At 34.8% G+C, this 17021-nt stretch overlaps 2 protein-coding genes across 2 annotated transcripts; one reads left to right on the top strand and one right to left on the bottom strand.

The window, feature by feature from the left end:
- Positions 1-10684: 10684 nt before the first annotated feature.
- Positions 10685-13392, top strand: LOC126745742 (putative nuclease HARBI1). Its single transcript, XM_050453723.1, has 4 exons — positions 10685-10911; positions 11356-11925; positions 12309-12429; positions 12608-13392. The coding sequence occupies exons 2-4, from the start codon at positions 11356-11358 to the stop codon at positions 13015-13017; spliced, it is 1101 nt and encodes a 366-aa protein (XP_050309680.1). The 5' UTR covers positions 10685-10911; the 3' UTR covers positions 13018-13392.
- Positions 13393-13686: 294 nt separating this feature from the next.
- On the bottom strand, positions 13687-15606 carry LOC126745945 (uncharacterized). Its single transcript, XM_050454008.1, has 4 exons — positions 14971-15606; positions 14555-14776; positions 14212-14361; positions 13687-13935 (listed from the first exon to the last, which is right to left on the bottom strand). The coding sequence occupies exons 1-4, from the start codon at positions 15151-15153 to the stop codon at positions 13687-13689; spliced, it is 804 nt and encodes a 267-aa protein (XP_050309965.1). The 5' UTR covers positions 15154-15606.
- Positions 15607-17021: the final 1415 nt, after the last annotated feature.

The raw sequence follows: 17021 nt of genomic DNA, 5'->3' as shown, positions 1-17021 counted from the left end.
TATATCCCATAATTCGTACAAATATTTTGATATATATATGTACTGAATATTTTGGGTCCCATACCCAAAATATTCAGACCACAAAAATAGGAACAAAGTTGGCGACGCCTGGGTGCAAATACATTCATCTTTTTCAAAGAAGGATTAAATAAGTGCCGCAGATCTAAAAAAGAAGGCTTAACAAAGTTAAAGCAAGCAACAAATCTGGTGCTGGCACAAATTACATTTTTAAACCAAACTGGTTTGCATTTGAAAAAATGCAAAATGCTTCCTAAAATAACCATATAGGCCGCAACCGCAGCCGCTTACTCATCGTCAATATCCATATTTTTATTAAAAACCACTACTACTCCTCTCTGCTACTGTTCTATAACTGAGGCTCTGTGGCGAACGTGTGCCAACAAAGATGCGATGTGGAATATATCCCGAATGCCGCAGCGTGTGGCAGGGTAGCCGAAGCCGCAGTACGAAGGTACATTCGCCGAATACACACATCGTCTGGGGCCGGCTTTAGAGAGGAACTGGAAATAAGCAATGAAACTGTTGCTCGGATCTGGAAAAAATATGGGTACGAATGTTTCAAGTATTCAAAAACTCAGGAAATATTTCTTGAAGGCCAGTGGCGAAGAATGGAATTTTGTAAAACCATGATGGAAAAGGCAAATGAAAACGAATATTTTTTTTAAAAAATATTTTGTTTTCTGATGAATCTTCTCTTCTATTACATGGCAAATACAATCCTTCCATTGTTCGTTATTGGTCTCAAGAAAACGAGCACAGAAGTTTTCAGTTTCGTACCCAGTATCCTCAGAAATTGAATGTTTGGGAAGGTATTTTGGGCGACAATGTTATAGGGCCATTTTTTATTGATGGCACTTTAAACGCCCAAAAGTACCTTGAGTTGCTGCAAAACCAAGTTCTTCCTGCCATTCAAATCCTACCTGATGTAGACCTGGAATCGGTTTATTTTCAGCAAGATGGTTGTCCTGCTCTAACGCGGCTAGGGTAAAAGAATTTTTAACAAATACTTTTCCTAACCGGCTTATTAGTGGAACCGGCGATATTAAATGGCCTTCTAGATCTCCAGATTTGTCTCCAAATGACTTTTATCTGTGGGGTTACCTTAAGCAGACCATTTACAAGCATGAATTTAGTAGGCCAACAAATTTAGAGGAGAACATCTTGTAACACGACGTTTCGGTTAGTTAAATAAATAAGACAATGCAAGTCCGACAAGATGTTTTCACTGTACCATTGTCTACCACCTTCAAACACAAATTTAGAGGAGTTGCGAAATAAAATTGTCGAAGGTACCAATTCCATTTTACCTGAAACTCTTTTGGAGGTGCAAAATAGCTTTTATGATAGGTTAAGTTCTTGTTTAGTGAAAGAAGGCGGTTTATTTAAGCCTTTTATTTAAAAAATTATAAGTTGTTAAGTTTGTTTATTAGAGTTTTATTTCTGATATTTTATTTTATTTTTATCAGAGTTGATATTTTATTTTTTATTAGGATAACGCTTTAATTTTCATTATGCAAAATACAGCATATTAAACATTTAAGATTACAATTCTATGCGGGTTTTACACATTGTCATGTCTGTAAAACCCGCATTAGAATAAATATTTTAAAAATGCCTGGATTTTCGCGTAATATTTTGGGACATTTTGTCGCCAAACGACGCAGCTCCCACGAAAGTCAGATGTTTACTAATCCCGTCCTCGGGCCGGCCGGGGCGGTGCTCTGTCGCAGGCACTCGCACACGCGCGACGTTGCAAAATTTCGCCTCTATGCGGTTTCCTATAAGTAACGAACGAAAACACGATCTGTATATCTATTTTTACTTTTTATCAATTTTTATCAATAAGTTAAGTTAACATTATTATTTGTATCGATATATAGCTGAATTTTGTTTAAAAAATGCGTGTAAACTTGACAACAGAGAATCGGTACACATGTTTCTAAACAAAACACCCCTCTTACCCCTGTGCGTTGTTGTTTACTAATTTTAGCCTTTCAATGTTCTAAGGCGACCATACTGGAAGTCGTATTATGTTAAACCATTTATAATTTTTACCATTTATCATTTTAACCAAATACTCCTTTACTTGACGATAACTTAAAAATCTTAACAATTCTACTTTCTAAACATAATGCGAATGTTACGTTAGGAAATTAAGTTTTGCCGATAACACAGCCGTATTGAACCTCAAAAAACTCAAAGAGGATGAAATAATTAATTTTCCCCCCTTATAGAATGGCATTATGTGATTATTAAGACTTACTTAAAAATAATATACTCCAAAAAATTAAGTCGCCCTACCCTAGTCCTATTATTGTAGTGCATAAAAAGAACGGAACGGCTCGTATGTATTTTTAGGGCTTTTAATAAAATAACCATTAAAGAAAGGTACTCTTTACCTTTAATTCAAGACCAAATCGATAATTTGAAAGGCAATAAATTAATTTTTACTACGTTAGACATGGCATCTGATTTTCATCAAACACCTATTAGCCCAAAGTCAATCGAAAAAACAACCTTCGTAACCCCAGATGGCCACTACGAATACCTGCGTGCTATATGTAAAGCATTAGGTGATCGAGATGCCCTCATTTATCTTGACGATATTTTAATACCATTAAAATTAATATCCGACGAGCTTAAAAAATGTAAAAGGGTACTAGAAGCTTTAAAGGTTGCCGGATTTTCTTTAACCCTAAAAAAATGTCACTTTTTTAAAACGCAAATTCGGTACCCTTTGCTTTGTGGGAGCATTTGGACAAGTCCTGTGTAGAGTTTAAGAACGAGTTGTCGAGCCTTTATCCAGCCAAGCGTAATTTAAGTCAAAAACTTCGCAAGACTAGTCAGTAGACCAGTAAAGAGGCAAAATCCTACTGTGAGTATGCAAAAAAAATATATAAATGAAATAATAATAATAAAAAATAAAAAGTTTATAAAAAAAAAATTAAAGATATTACAAAGTAACAATTAAACAGGTAAACGAAAAAAACAGATAAGACACTGAAGCAACATAGACGCCGCTTGTATTTTGGTAGTATCCAGTTATAAGAGTCTATTTAGGGTTATAAAGTCAATTCCAGGTTCACAACACAATCAGAATAATTAAGTCACTAATCGACTTCTTTACACAAAACATTTTTTTTCTCTTATTACCTTAATAAGCTATCATTTAAGTACCTACTCTTCTTTTTTTTAAATAGCGATGATCTTTAGAAAAAAACATGAACATCTTCTTTGCTTTTTTGGAATAGCTACATTTTTAATTTATATCGGAATGTTTTCTCATAAACAACATCTTTTAAGTTATTAGGTAAGGAATTAAAGAATCTTGGCGCCAAATAGTTTTTGGATTTGTGCCCTATTTCTTTTTTTGTTAAAGGAACTACTATACCTAAGAATAATATAATCCGGACAAGTAGTTCGCCTTACGCTAGTACTATTGTTTGAGTCCTAAAAAGGACGGAATGGCTGATATGTGTTTTATGTATGGCAGTGCGATTTTAGGGCTATTAATAAAATAACTCTTAAAGAAAGGTACTCTTTACTTTTAATTCAAAACCAAATCGATAATTTGAAAGGAAGAAATTTTTTACTACGTTATATGTGGCATCTGAGTTTTATCAAATACGTATTAGCCCAAAGTCGATTAAAAAAGCAGCCCTTCTGACCCCCGATGGCCACTATGAATACCTAAAGATGTCTTTTGGTTAATTATCTTGACGATATTTTAATACTATCAAAATCAATATCCGAGGGGCTTAAAAAATTAGAAAGGGTACTAGACGCTTTAGTAGTTGCCGGATTTTCTTTAAACCTAAAGAAATTTTACTTTTTTAGAACGCAAATTGAATACCTAGGTCAAGAAATTTCTGAGCAGGGCGTACGATCGTTTAAAAACAAAGTTGAAGCTTTACTTAAAGAATCTGACCCACAAAATGTCAAACAGGTTTGGCAATTTATGGGCCTTGTAAATTATTTTCGTAAATTTATACCAGCCAGAGTTGTCAGCCTTTATAACAAAGCTCACTAAAAATAATTAAAAATGTTTTTGAGGTGACGATCTAAAAATTGCCAAAGAGTATGTGTGTGCCTTTTTAGGTCGCACTTACGAGGCGTAGTATATTTTTCAAAACGTACTTCACCCGAAAAGTCAAAATATTACTTGCACGAATTGGAAAATCTAACTGTTTTTTATGCAATTAAATATTGAGGTTATTTGTTACTCATTAAAATTGTCTCAAAATGAAAAGGAGCTAATTCCCAGAATTGCTTCATGGTGTCTCTATTTACAGTTGTTTGATTTTAAAAATAACTACCGAAAACGTAAATATTCACAGCATGCCCACTACTTCAGTTGAAACCCGATAATTAAATTTACCGACTCGGCAACCTAGGTAGTTAGTAAAATAAATCTTATTTCCACCAACGATTGATTAAAAAAGGCACAAAAACATCCTGTAACATCAGAAATAAAAGAAAAACTTCAAGAGAGCCGACTCACCACCCAGTATTTTTGTCAAAATGATATTTTATTTGCAAAAATTAATCCAGGCCAAAATCCGCCCATTGATAAAGCTTTTATACCTAAAGGCATCCGGTTAGGGCTATTAAGACTATTCCACGATAAACAATGCCACATCGGACCCGACAAAATTTTTACAGCTTGTAAAAAATTATTGTAAATAATTTATTTAAAATGTATAATTAAGTAGGACCACACGGGACCAAAATAGGGTCAATTAGACCCCATCACACGACAAGAAATCAGTTCCTTTTGAGGTAGTTATTGTCGACTGCGTAGAGCCATTTCCAGTGTCCGTCGACGGTTTTAAGCTGTTTTTGATAGTTGATGCCTTTACCAAATTTTTGTTTTTGGTGACATTAAGGACTCTTTTAAGATCTGCAACATGCCAGACGCTTAGAACGCATCTGGGCTTGTTGTTTGGCATTACAAAAACTTTTTTTTGTGACAGAGGCTCCAATTTTACTGACAATTCGGTTAAGCAAATGTTATCCGCATTAGGTGTTTAACACCATTTAATAGCTACCGATGTTCCGCGTGGTAATGGCCAGGTAGGTTAGGTTTGTTGTAAGTGGAGCATCTTGTGTTTCTCAACTGCGATCCTAAGTCAATTGTGGCTCACTCTTAGATGTTTATAGTTCCACAATTAAGTCCGCCCTCTTTAGGGGTTTGATAATTTGACTAAGAGAAGCATTCTTAATGTCTTCCGTCTTAGATAAGGTATTGCCGAAGATGGCTTGCCGTATTCTCTTTAGTGCCGGACATCTGCGTAGGATGTGCTCTACAGTCTCGTCTACCACCATGCATAGTCATTATTCGTCAACTTTTTGCAACCTTTCTTGTTACGTCCGGTGTGAAAGCCTTTTCATGGTTGTGTCCTGATAATGCCTCCCAGTAGTGCTTCGCTTTGTTGTGCACCAGGTTTGAGATTGTGTGTTGCGCCGTATTGAAGGCAATGCCTAATTCTAGACCTCCTATCCTAGGTTGTCACTACAGATTTTGATGGTTCTCAAGTTGCAATTGGTTTTCAAGTTGCATTTGGTTAAGCATTCTTGCACAGATTTTAATGGCATGTACTTCCGCCTGAAAAATTAATGCGTGCTTCTCAGGGCAGATCTGTATGTTTGTTTGGTATGTTTACTGAGCATAAACTTGCGTTTAGTATTTTTCTTGGCATTAGGTCTGATGGCATTCCAAGTGTGCTGTGATTGCATACTTTCTCAACTAGTTCGGTTGATTCCATCCAGACTTTGTTTACCGAGATGTCCTTTATAAAATGGTGCAGCCTGTAAGTAGTTCTTATGGTTTCCTCTTGCAGGCATATCTGCAGTCCAAGTTGTACTTCGATGGCGACTGTCGGAGTGGTTCTGATCGCCCCCGTAATGAGCAAGCAGGCCTGCTTTTGAAGGTTGTTAAGTTTTGTTTTGGCCAGTTGTTGTGTTGCTTTGCTTTACCACACAACAGGAAATCGTCGATCTGATGACCTCTGTGTACATTCATTGCTTTGGGTTTATTCCTGCGAAAGTTCCAAAGGGACAGTTTTGCTTTCTTGATTATTTTGTCAAGATGCGAGTTCCAATTAAGCATCCTATCTTAGGTTATCCCAAGATATTTCGACTCCGTTGCAAATTGTATCCATTGTAAATTGTATTCACCTCTCAAGATTAGCGATTTGAGTTCGCTCTTTTTCTGGTGAGTGGCACTTTTACCATTTTATTTAATGAATGGATATTTCCTCTTTCTTGCACCATTTTAGAATGATGTTTAGCACTTGTAGTGCCGTTGAGATTGCTTTCTCATTTTTCCTTTTCACAGGATCACCAAATCATTTGCGTAAGCTTCAACTTCGACCTCCCACAGTCGAATTATGGCCAACAGGTCAACGAGTAGGGACCCTAGGAGGGAGATAGTACCCCTTCCTGCGGGCAACCTCGCGTGGCCCTCAAGTATACATGTTTGCCCTGTCAGGTGGTCAACATTCTTCACTTAGCATGGCTTAGATCCAGTTGCAAATACGGGGGATTACTTTTCTTGCTGCTATCGATTCATAGAGTGAGCATAACAGTGCATTCTTAAAGGCCTCTTCTATGTTTAAGAAGGTCGCTACTGGCACTTCCTTTTGTTTCATGGAGTAAGTCTGTTGATTTTCCTGCCTGATAGGCGGGTTGGTGGATATTTGGCGGAGGTTTTTTCAGCGCCACATCTCTGATGTGTCCATCAATGATTTCCTCAATGGTCTTCAACAGAAAGGATGTCAGGCTTATTGAGCTGAGCAAAGATGCCTCGGAAATTAGTTACCCGGCTTTCGGTATGTATGTTACGTTGGTAATTTCCTCGGATGTTACCACTGGGTCAGTGTTGCGGATGGTAATTGATCCGTCACTCGCAAAGATTCCTCTAAAAGAGAATCTTGACTATTGCCCACCATGTTAGAGTGTTTTTCTAATTTTTTCGTGACGTTTATCCATAGGAAGTTCCACAAGAAGCTAGGGAAAGTTGGTCGATTGTGACAGAGCCTTGCATGCTACAACAAGACTTAAATACTATGGAATTTTACCCGGTTTTCCATAGGGATCATTCGAGACACCTAATTTAAGGGCTCAGGTACCATTCAGACCTCGACACGATGGCTTTCACCTTGTCTTAGCCCTGAAGCCCCACCCCCAGGAGAGGAAGGAAGAAGATAGCGCAGTGTGAGGGAAGTAATTTAAACTGTGGTCAGTTTGACCGATAGCGGGTAGCAGAATGTAGAAAATGCAGAATCACTCGCAAGCATAGGAGAAATAGAGTGCGTTCTTAGTCCGACAGCTGCAAGTGCCGCCACCGGGGAGAATATTGACATCTAGTCTAGAGCAACCCCTACTAAAAACTCAATCAACGCTTAACGCCACTATTCAAAAAACAAGTCGATTTACACTAACTACGATTTACACAATATACTTATTAATTGGCGTAGAGGGTAATACACCAAACATTAGAATACTGACTGAATTTGGAAAAAGATAGGGATCTGGCATACGCGCGAATAAGGAAACAAGCTGACGACGCAAAAGCTCTATTTAATAAGACACGTAGGCTCAATAAAAATGTCAGGGACCTGGTATTTCATCCTTCGAGTAACAGCCATCTGGCTAAGCTAGACTCAAAATACGAGGGACCTTTCGAAATAATCAAAATTTTAGATCTCAACGGGTTCGATATAAAAAAATTAATGACCAATCGCAAAAGTATTGCTGCCATATATATGCTTTATGTATGGCCTTGAGAGTTTTCCAATAGTTTAGAATAGAATAGTTTGTTTTTAGGTGAATATTGCTATTCAAACATATTATTATTAAACATGTGAGTTAAATGTAAACGACCCATAGCGACATTTATTTGTTTAATTTTGTGAATAATTGTTATAATATGTTGAAATCTACGAAAAAGATGTTAAAGTCTACAATAATTTATTTCTAATTCTACGATGACATAATACGTTTAAGTAGGTCTACGACAGTGTTCATTCATTTCTACGAGGATATAATACGTTTATATTTGACATGATATTCATTTTAAGTTGACATGACGTCGATTAAGCTGTAAACGTACGAATAAGGAATAACACATATTTTTAATTGGTTATGTTTTGCATCACTTACATTCGGCTCACAACTCTAAAGCATTGATGATAAGAAAAAATAAGTTTCTGCTACTGTTTTTTTTATCGTTTCAGAAAGTAGTTAATTCGAGGGCGAATTAATGTCAGGTTACGCTTATCAGAATTAAGAGTACTTACTCCAGTGTCATTTCTTGGGAACCAAGCAATGAAACCCGACATCCAAAACAGCCGACGTGTGGACAACTCTAATACTGTACAAATAAATTGTTAATTTATTATAACACTTATACTGTAGTATATAGTTGTTACATTTAACTGTCAGCGGGTGCCAACAATATTTGTGGGAATAAGGAACCTAAAAGATGGGAAAAAGGGGAGGCAGATAGATTTTGAGCCTCATTGAAATGGTTACGGTCCGAACCTTCGACAATTGGTTTTAGCATTTTTTTCTTTTTTTCTAAGCGGCGCGGTGAGCCTCATTTTGTATTTAATCATAAGTAGATTTAATTGTTTTTAAATTACAGTATTTTATTATCGAATCTTATATAATCGGTATAACATCGATTGTGTGGCATAACATGAACCACCAAGTCAAACAATGGTCTAGAGAGTGCCTCCAATGCCAACGCGCCAAGGTTGGGCGGCACGTATGCCAAACGAATGATTCGCCCATATTCATGTTGACATTGTAGGACCACTTCCGCCTAGCCAAGGATTCCGGTACCTCTTGACCATCATTGACCGATTCACAAGGTGGCCTGAAGCTATACCTATCTCTGAGATAACTGCTGAGCCTGTGGCAGTAAAAATTCTTATAGGATAGATATCTCGCTTTGGCGTTCCAGGTACCATAACTACCAACCGAGGAAGACAATTTGAGTGCCAGTTATTCCGCCAGCTCAATACAATGCTGGGGGTACAACACATCAAGACGACCCCCTTGCGGGTTCAATCACCCGCAGTCGAATGGGTGTATTGAACGTTTCCATCGGACTCTAAAGGCTGCTCTTATTGCAGTCGACGTTGTGTCCTGGACCGAAGCTTTGCCTCTGGTCATGCTTAGCTTACTCAACAGCTTTAAGCCATACATCTCATGCACAGCCTCTGAGTTGGCGTATGGTATACCAGTTCGCCTCCCCGGCCAGCTGTTGGCCCCTAGTGCCGCCGCTCCTGATGAACACCGATTTGTCCAGCGGCTCCGCGAGATTATAACCACTCAACTCGCATCGCCTATGTTCATCCGGCGTTGCAGTCAGCGACACATGCATTTATTCGCAACGACAAAGTGAAGCCACTGCTAACAGCTCCATACAGTGGTCCGTACAAAGTATTGGAGCGACACGACAAGTTCCTAACACTTGATGTCCAGAGTGTTCCCCAACGAGTGTCCATGGACCGCCTAAAACCCGCATATGTTCCAGCAGCTCATCGTCTCTTGGAAGAACATTCATACGCTAACCGAATGCAGCTCAATGCATGTCAACAGAATCGCTCGCAACCAGCGGATTCCTCACTGGGGGGGGGAGCCCTGTGGCGAATATACATAACAGGTTAATTCGCCCCAAATCTGATTCAGAAGTGCGGCAACAACCAGCTGTTATCTGTCTTGTCAGAGGTAGACGGATGACAAGTGACGTAGACGGCAGGTTCTCCCGCGCATTCCGACCGACGACGCGTGTCGGACATTACTCGTGTTCTTTTTAATAATATAAGATAGTTTTTAAGTGCAATTAGGTTATTTAAGGGTAATAAATTTAGTTCCTAAACAAGTATGCCTTATTTGCTGACCGCAACAGCCACATTGCTGTAAGTAAAACATCGCTAACTCGAGCGTTTTTGCTTGGAATTTCAAAAAGATTAAAATAAACATTTGACACTGACACATACAATTACCTGATAGTTCCGTGAAAAGCTCACATAAAACATACGACCAAACTTTACTGTGTGCATCTTTACCTCAAAGCCTATAGGTAAGCAAAAACAAATAAATAAATCTTCAAAAAGTGCTCTCCAAAATATTAAAAAAAAAAACAAATTAAAATATTTAAATATATTGCATTCTATTCTTTATTTGATTATAATAAGGTGGCAAATAATGTTGTAAGTTGCTATTCAAATAAGATAATCCTATTCATCTTTAAGAGGATTTATATTTAAAGAATTCATTGGTCAACTCAATATCTGGATATTGTCTTCCCGCACCATGTTTTCTACCCTTCGCGTCCAATATTAAACAAAATTCTTTATCTTAAAGGGAAACATTTTCATAACCTTAAAAACTGAGTATTTTAGGGCCCACGTGTATATCATCTTTTCAACTTTATTTTCGTTTTAGAATGCTGCTTTCAAATTATGACGTATACCAGTAAGTTACTTATTTTGTTGGATATAACGTCACTTTTATAATAAAAATGATTAATTTAGAAAAAAAAATTAAATTCGTCATAACAATACAGGAGCCGGATTCCGTGTACCCTTGATTTCTAAAACGACATGTCGCGTTTGATATTTTGTATTCCGCGCACCGTTTTCTACACGACTTTTAGCCCCGTGGCGACTTTTAAAGGCAGCACGTCGGGTGGTGTTGATTTGTCTAGTCAATATGACTTTGTTGGGTGACAATTGTGAGTGTTATTGAATTTTTATCTATTTTCACGTTTTTTAATAAATAGTTTTATGCTAATTGTTTGTGTTATATGGTTTTTGGAGTTTTATGTTGCAAATTTGGGTTTAGTGGACAACTAAAACTAAAAAGGAAGTACCTAAGGTAATTGTTTAGAAAACGATTTTCTGCTATTTTTATATTTACAGTGATATTTTTGGTACAGATACTGTCTCTTCTTCCTAGAGAATCTAAATCATAAATTAAAAACATTAAGTTAAGTTGAAAATACGCGGCCCCGTGATTTTGTTTTTTACCTATAAAATGCAAGATGCAAGATTTATACATTTATAGTTTAAAGGTTATGTTATTGTTTGCAAAATAAAAACTGATTTTGTGATTTAAAAATTTTTTTTGTTAACATGTGGTTTATGTACCTTTTGTAGATAGATAACAGATATTTATCCTATAATTTATAACTATTTAACATTCAGACAACGCTATACCTACCTACATACCTGTAAATAAAAAAAATAGCATAATATGTCTTTTTTATACATACTTTACAGCTTGCTTTAAAGTCTTTTGTATGTTTTTTTTGCCTTATAGATGTTCCCTGTAAATATCAACAATATTGTTGTGCTGCAAAGGGAGGAACACTTGGAAGAAATTCGTCAATACAATATTGCTAGACGGAGGATGAGGGATGGATCCAACCCTTTTGATTTACGAACTGACATATTTAAAAAGTCATTTAGATTGAATAAGGAAATGGCCCGATATGTATATAACTCAGTGGCTGAGAATATAGATACAACAGATAATATTGTTGCAGTTCCTCCTATTTTAAAGTTTTTTGCTACTCTTCACTTCTACGCTACGGGGTCATATCAATATTCCCTGGGGCAAAATTTTAATTTGAGTTTATCTCAACCAGTTGCATCTCGAGCAATACACACAGTAACCAATGCCATTGAAGAAAGATTGGGTCACTTATGGGTAAAGTTTCCAACAACAGTTGCTGACAAAATGGAAATTAAGGGAAGATTCATGGAGGCAACAGGTTTCCCTGGAATTCTGGGTGCCATAGACTGTACACATGTGGCTATATTGGCGCCTAATGAAGAAGAACACAATTATTTGAACAGGAAAAATTTCCACTCAAAAAATGTTCAATTGGTAAGTAGCTATTCGTAGATGTAATTAATTGGTGGTCTCTATTATTCTCTTTAAATAAATATGCAATGGGCAAGGTGTTACAAAAATAGTTATTTATTAGACAATATAAGGGAAAAAAGTTGTGGATTTTAGCTCGAGCCTTCTGCTGCCCAGGGCAATGTAAAAAAATTGATTTCAATAAAAAGTGCCTAGGTATTTTAGAGCTAAAACCTCAATTTTTTTCCACTCACAGAAAAGAAAAAGAATAAATGTAGTCCTATTAAAACAATAATTTTTTTGCATAAATGTTATAAATATGCCTAAATGCTAAAATAAGGTAATACTTAGGTACCTTGGGTGTTTTGGTATTTTTGTATTTATATATTTACACAATTTTTTTTTAGATTTGTGACTATGATCTGCGGATTTTAAATGTGAACGCGCAATTCCCTGGAGCTACCCATGATGCATTTATTTGGAGGAATTCTTTTGTAAAACAACATTTGGAAAGATCATACAATCAAGGTACATAGTATACATATAATCCTGATATTAATACATAGGTATATTACATAACCAATTTGTGCCAATTGAAAAAATATGTACTATAATACAGGGTAATTTTTTATATATGCGTGCCCATATACAGGGGTAAATGTATTGTAATGTGTTTTATTTTAGTCCTATTTATTTTATTTTGTAGGAGATCACAATACATGGCTGATTGGGGATTCTGGATACCCTCTACAGCCATGGTTAATGACCCCTTTTCATAATCCAGCCATAAACACTCCTGAAGGAAGGTTTAATGATATCCATGCTCGAGCCAGAAATTGTATTGAAAGGTGCAATGGTGTTTTAAAATCAAGGTTTAGATGCCTATTGAGGGAAAGAGTTTTAAGATATTCGCCAGAGAAAGTTGGCAAAATAGTAAATGCTTGTTCCATTTTGCACAATATCTGCATTGCTGCAAATTTAGAGTTAGATGAGAACATAGTCAATGAGGAAGAAATAAATAATGAACGTTTTCAAAATGATGCTCAAGATAATATTTTCAGGCAAGGCGAAGCCACCAGGAGGCGTATTGTAAATAATTACTTTAGAAATAATTAAAATTACATTATAAAAATAATATCAATTTAGAATCAAATGGCAGATCTAAAGTAAGAAATTTATTTTTTTTTATCCTATTAAATTAACACTCAAATAACCTTATAAAACAAAGCATCTTCTCTAGTCAATAAAAAACAGTTTTAAAAGTGTCTACATATTATTGCCTACAAACTGAAAGATATTAATTTTAGTTCTGGCATTTGGTTTTAAATTTCTTAGAGTTCATTTTTTTTACTACTTACCTTTTATATGAATTTGTAAAAAAAATAACTCAATAGCTGCACACACAAATTCTTAGAATTAATAATGCATTTATGTATTTTCATTTGATGTATGTATGTATATTTTCTTTAATTAAAATAAATATTTAAGATATTTTGTTCTTTATATTGTTGTCCGTATTTGTTTATTTGCTATTATTTACTTTAAAAATCAAAATATATTTTTTTAAACTTAGGTAGAAAAAATAGGTCTAACAATTATTACCCAAAATGAAACAAATAATACAAAACAAATTAACAGTCTATTCTTTATAAAAAAATAACATTACAGCCTTAAATCACAGTAACAAAAAAAATTTATTCTAATAAATAATTGAAAACTCAAAAATTAACATTTTTATAAATTCTAATAATAATTAATTGTTAGAAACAAAATCACAGTACGTAATTAATTATTTGGTTTCTGAATTAAATGATTGACTAGTTTTTCAAAGCTATCTGCAATCCTCGCAGTGTTTTGATCTATATTTTTTAATATAGTTAGTGATTCAGAAGTCATATTTTCGATGTTTTGTGATATCCTTGGAATATTTTGTATTTTGGTTCTTTTGCCTCGGACGGGCGAATTATTTTCATCGCAATAATCGTGCTCTTCTCCAAATTTTATGGCTGTTGATAGTCTGTCATGTTTACGTTTCTGTAAATAAACGAAAGTACATATTATTATAACATGAAGGTATGTATATGCAGTCTTATAAAAATATAAGTGTATATTCTAAAAAGAATATACACTATACAGAGTGAATAGCTTTTTCACACACACTTCAACAACAATTTGTTTTTTTAATGTACTCTGTTTATTTTATGTCAGTGAAATTCTATGATTATTAAGTGTTGCATATTTTCGTGTGATACATTAAGTGTATCACATTTATTTTCATAGGCTTTGAATTATACTATTGTAGGTACTTACAGGTACTTTTTTTAGAAATTCATTGCTATTAGCATGAGATGTAGAAGTGGTAATAGGTATTGTTGAAGATGCTACCGGCATTGTAAAGCTGTCAATATCTGAATTTATTAGTGTAGGTATACCATCATCAAAGTCAAATTCTTCAATTACCTGAAAAACCATATTGTTAAAAATCCAAGTAGTAAAATTAAATAAGGGCCCAAATATTAAGATAGATTTTTGCTCTTAAATATTGCTTTAATTAAATTACATCGCTGCATTAAAGAATCACATATTATAATTTATTTTAATGCACAAAAGATTTTATTTATTTATTTTAAGGAAAAAATGTAAACATACTTACATTTTCAGTCACTTCAACTGGTTCAGATGTTTTTATTGTTGGAATACCTAATTCCTTGATACCATTATCCCCCTCAAAGCCTTTTCTTCCCATTATTGCTATCAACTTCTCTTCTATATGTGTTAAAGGAGGAATATTGGAGGAGCCACCACCAGTTTGTAATGCAGATTGCCTTAGTTTAGACGCTTTACTTTTAACTTTGCATTTCCAATCGGTAACAGCCTAAAAATATATTATATAATGCTAGTTCTAATAAAATCTAGGTAGTAGGAACACCCCAAAGAGCAAATTCAAGCATACTTTAAATTTTACAGAGTAGCAAAAAGAGTTTAAAATAATAGAATGTGAATTAGTATACGACACCCCATCTGAATGCTTAGTTTATATTTTAGCAAGTACTCATAGTACGTACTTACCCTTCTCCATTCCACAATGGACTTTTCCCCTAAGCCTAGTCCATTTAATTTGTTGGCAACATTTGCCCACAAAGCATTTCCTTCTGCCTTGCCCTGGGCCCCATTAAACCTATTTGTTACGAGATTGGGGTGTGTCTCGCAAATTGCAATGAAAACTTCCCAGTGTTGCGAAGTCACCCTCATTGCAGATTATGTTATTATGGGTATATCTCTATATTTAAATAGTACTAATTTTTACTTAATGTACATAAATATTTAATATTCCATAACTGATATGTATATATCTATATAGGCATATATGTATATATTATTTAGGCACAACCCGGCACGGCCAAATCACAGATTGATATTATATTTAACAAATTCTGAATTTAATTTAACAGCAATATTCATTTATCACAAAAATAATTATAATTACAACATACCTACATCATAAAGTAAACAAAGTTTCAAACAAAAACAAAAAAATCAGCAAAAGAAAAAAAATATCCCTAAAACATCTAGGGGAAAATAGAAATACCCTAAAATTGGTTCTAACGTTGAACGCCGCATGTTGACAAAGCCCGACTTTGACCGAACGATATCAAGATGTACGCGGAATACCGATTTAACGACGTCTTGACATTCGATATGGAAATCAACCCTAGAATTCCATATGTCGAAAGCGACAGTACACAGAATCTGCGTCCAGATTTAACTTGTACCAGTTAGTAACACACATACATATTTGGTTAAGAAAATATTTCTCCTAATATAGAAAAACTGGAATATTGACCTGGATTATTATTTAACCCGAATATTTTATATTAAAATATTGTTATCATTTTGGTTATCTCCCTATGCAAGCAGAATATTATTTGCCACAAGCACGTAATAATAAATGTAACCCATACAGTAAACATTCAATGAAGTAGATAATAAATTTTCATATTTTGTTTAAATTATAAATTGTCACCTAAACATGTTAATTATACCAAATTTTGAAATATATTGAACCTGAAATTTGTAATATTGATTTAGGTTTAGAATACGTGCAAAATATACTCTTGCAAAGCCCATATTTGCTTTAATTTATTTTAAAAATAAATTCGAGACCGTAGTGTTTTACAATAACTAACATTAATAGCATTAGAAATGGTATCGTATAATCGTATTGGTCAGTTTTTACTATTTGTTTCTCGCCAACGTTTCGAATTATATTTAATTCATCTTCAGGGCTCTAGAAACGTTGTCAAGAAATAAATAGTTTTCTTTAAAAATTGACCAATACACCCAGTAAATACCATTTTTAATACAAAATCTCTTGTCACAAATTAACAAAAATAATTAATAGCAATATTGCTCATAAAGAAAAATGAATATGCTATTCTTTCGATAAGCCGTAGGTCTTCAAAGCATTTATTGCGAACAAATACAACGCCTCCTCAGAGAGAAGGGCATTCTGTGGAACAAAACGGATCGTCATCCTTATTGATAACGCAGGCAAACACACGGGATTCAGAATTAAACACGCTTATTCGTGAACTGCAAAATTAAATTAAAGAAATGAAAAAATCAATGGATTTTTCAAATGAAAAGTACGAGGACGAGTTGAAGCGCTCCAAAGATTTATCAGACATGGTATCCGAGATTTCAAAAGACAACCAGGAACTTAAAACTAAGATTCAAAAACTAAAAACCATCTTAAATTTTAATTAATCAGCTAAAATTAAAAATAATATTTGTATCACGGGTCTCTCATATTGTCACCTGTCTGCCAGAACCACGAATGTGAAATTTTCTCGATTTCTCGTTTTTCATAACAAATATATTTTTGTTTGATCATTGGATTCTTGAAATAAAAGCTACTTTGGTCGCTGTAACTCGTCTTTACTTTCTAAATTATCCCATTTATTGAAAAGCGAAATCAAGGCCTGTTGACACACCGTCTTGGTTCTGTCACTGCCCGTCATTTACAGCCGATCCAACGGTGCCACGTCTAATAACTAAAACTAATATCAACTAAACATGAGTTATGTGATGCAACCAGGCCAAGAACCTCAGTTGACCCC

The sequence above is a fragment of the Anthonomus grandis genome, chromosome 16 (genome assembly GCF_022605725.1).
Source record: "Anthonomus grandis grandis chromosome 16, icAntGran1.3, whole genome shotgun sequence".
NCBI classification, from domain to species: Eukaryota; Metazoa; Arthropoda; class Insecta; order Coleoptera; family Curculionidae; genus Anthonomus; species Anthonomus grandis.
This window is presented reverse-complemented; position numbering and strand designations above follow the sequence as displayed.

Coding starts and splice junctions, on each gene's coding strand:
- LOC126745742 (XM_050453723.1), top strand. CDS start 11,356: ATGTTCCCTGTAAATATCAACAATATTGTTGTGCTGCAAAGGGAGGAA. Junction 11,926..12,308: donor ACTCAAAAAATGTTCAATTG/GTAAGTAGCTAT, acceptor ATTTTTTTTTAG/ATTTGTGACTATGATCTGCG. Junction 12,430..12,607: donor GGAAAGATCATACAATCAAG/GTACATAGTATA, acceptor TTTATTTTGTAG/GAGATCACAATACATGGCTG.
- LOC126745945 (XM_050454008.1), bottom strand. CDS start 15,153: ATGAGGGTGACTTCGCAACACTGGGAAGTTTTCATTGCAATTTGCGAG. Junction 14,777..14,970: donor CCATTGTGGAATGGAGAAGG/GTAAGTACGTAC, acceptor ATATATTTTTAG/GCTGTTACCGATTGGAAATG. Junction 14,362..14,554: donor CAGTTGAAGTGACTGAAAAT/GTAAGTATGTTT, acceptor ATGGTTTTTCAG/GTAATTGAAGAATTTGACTT.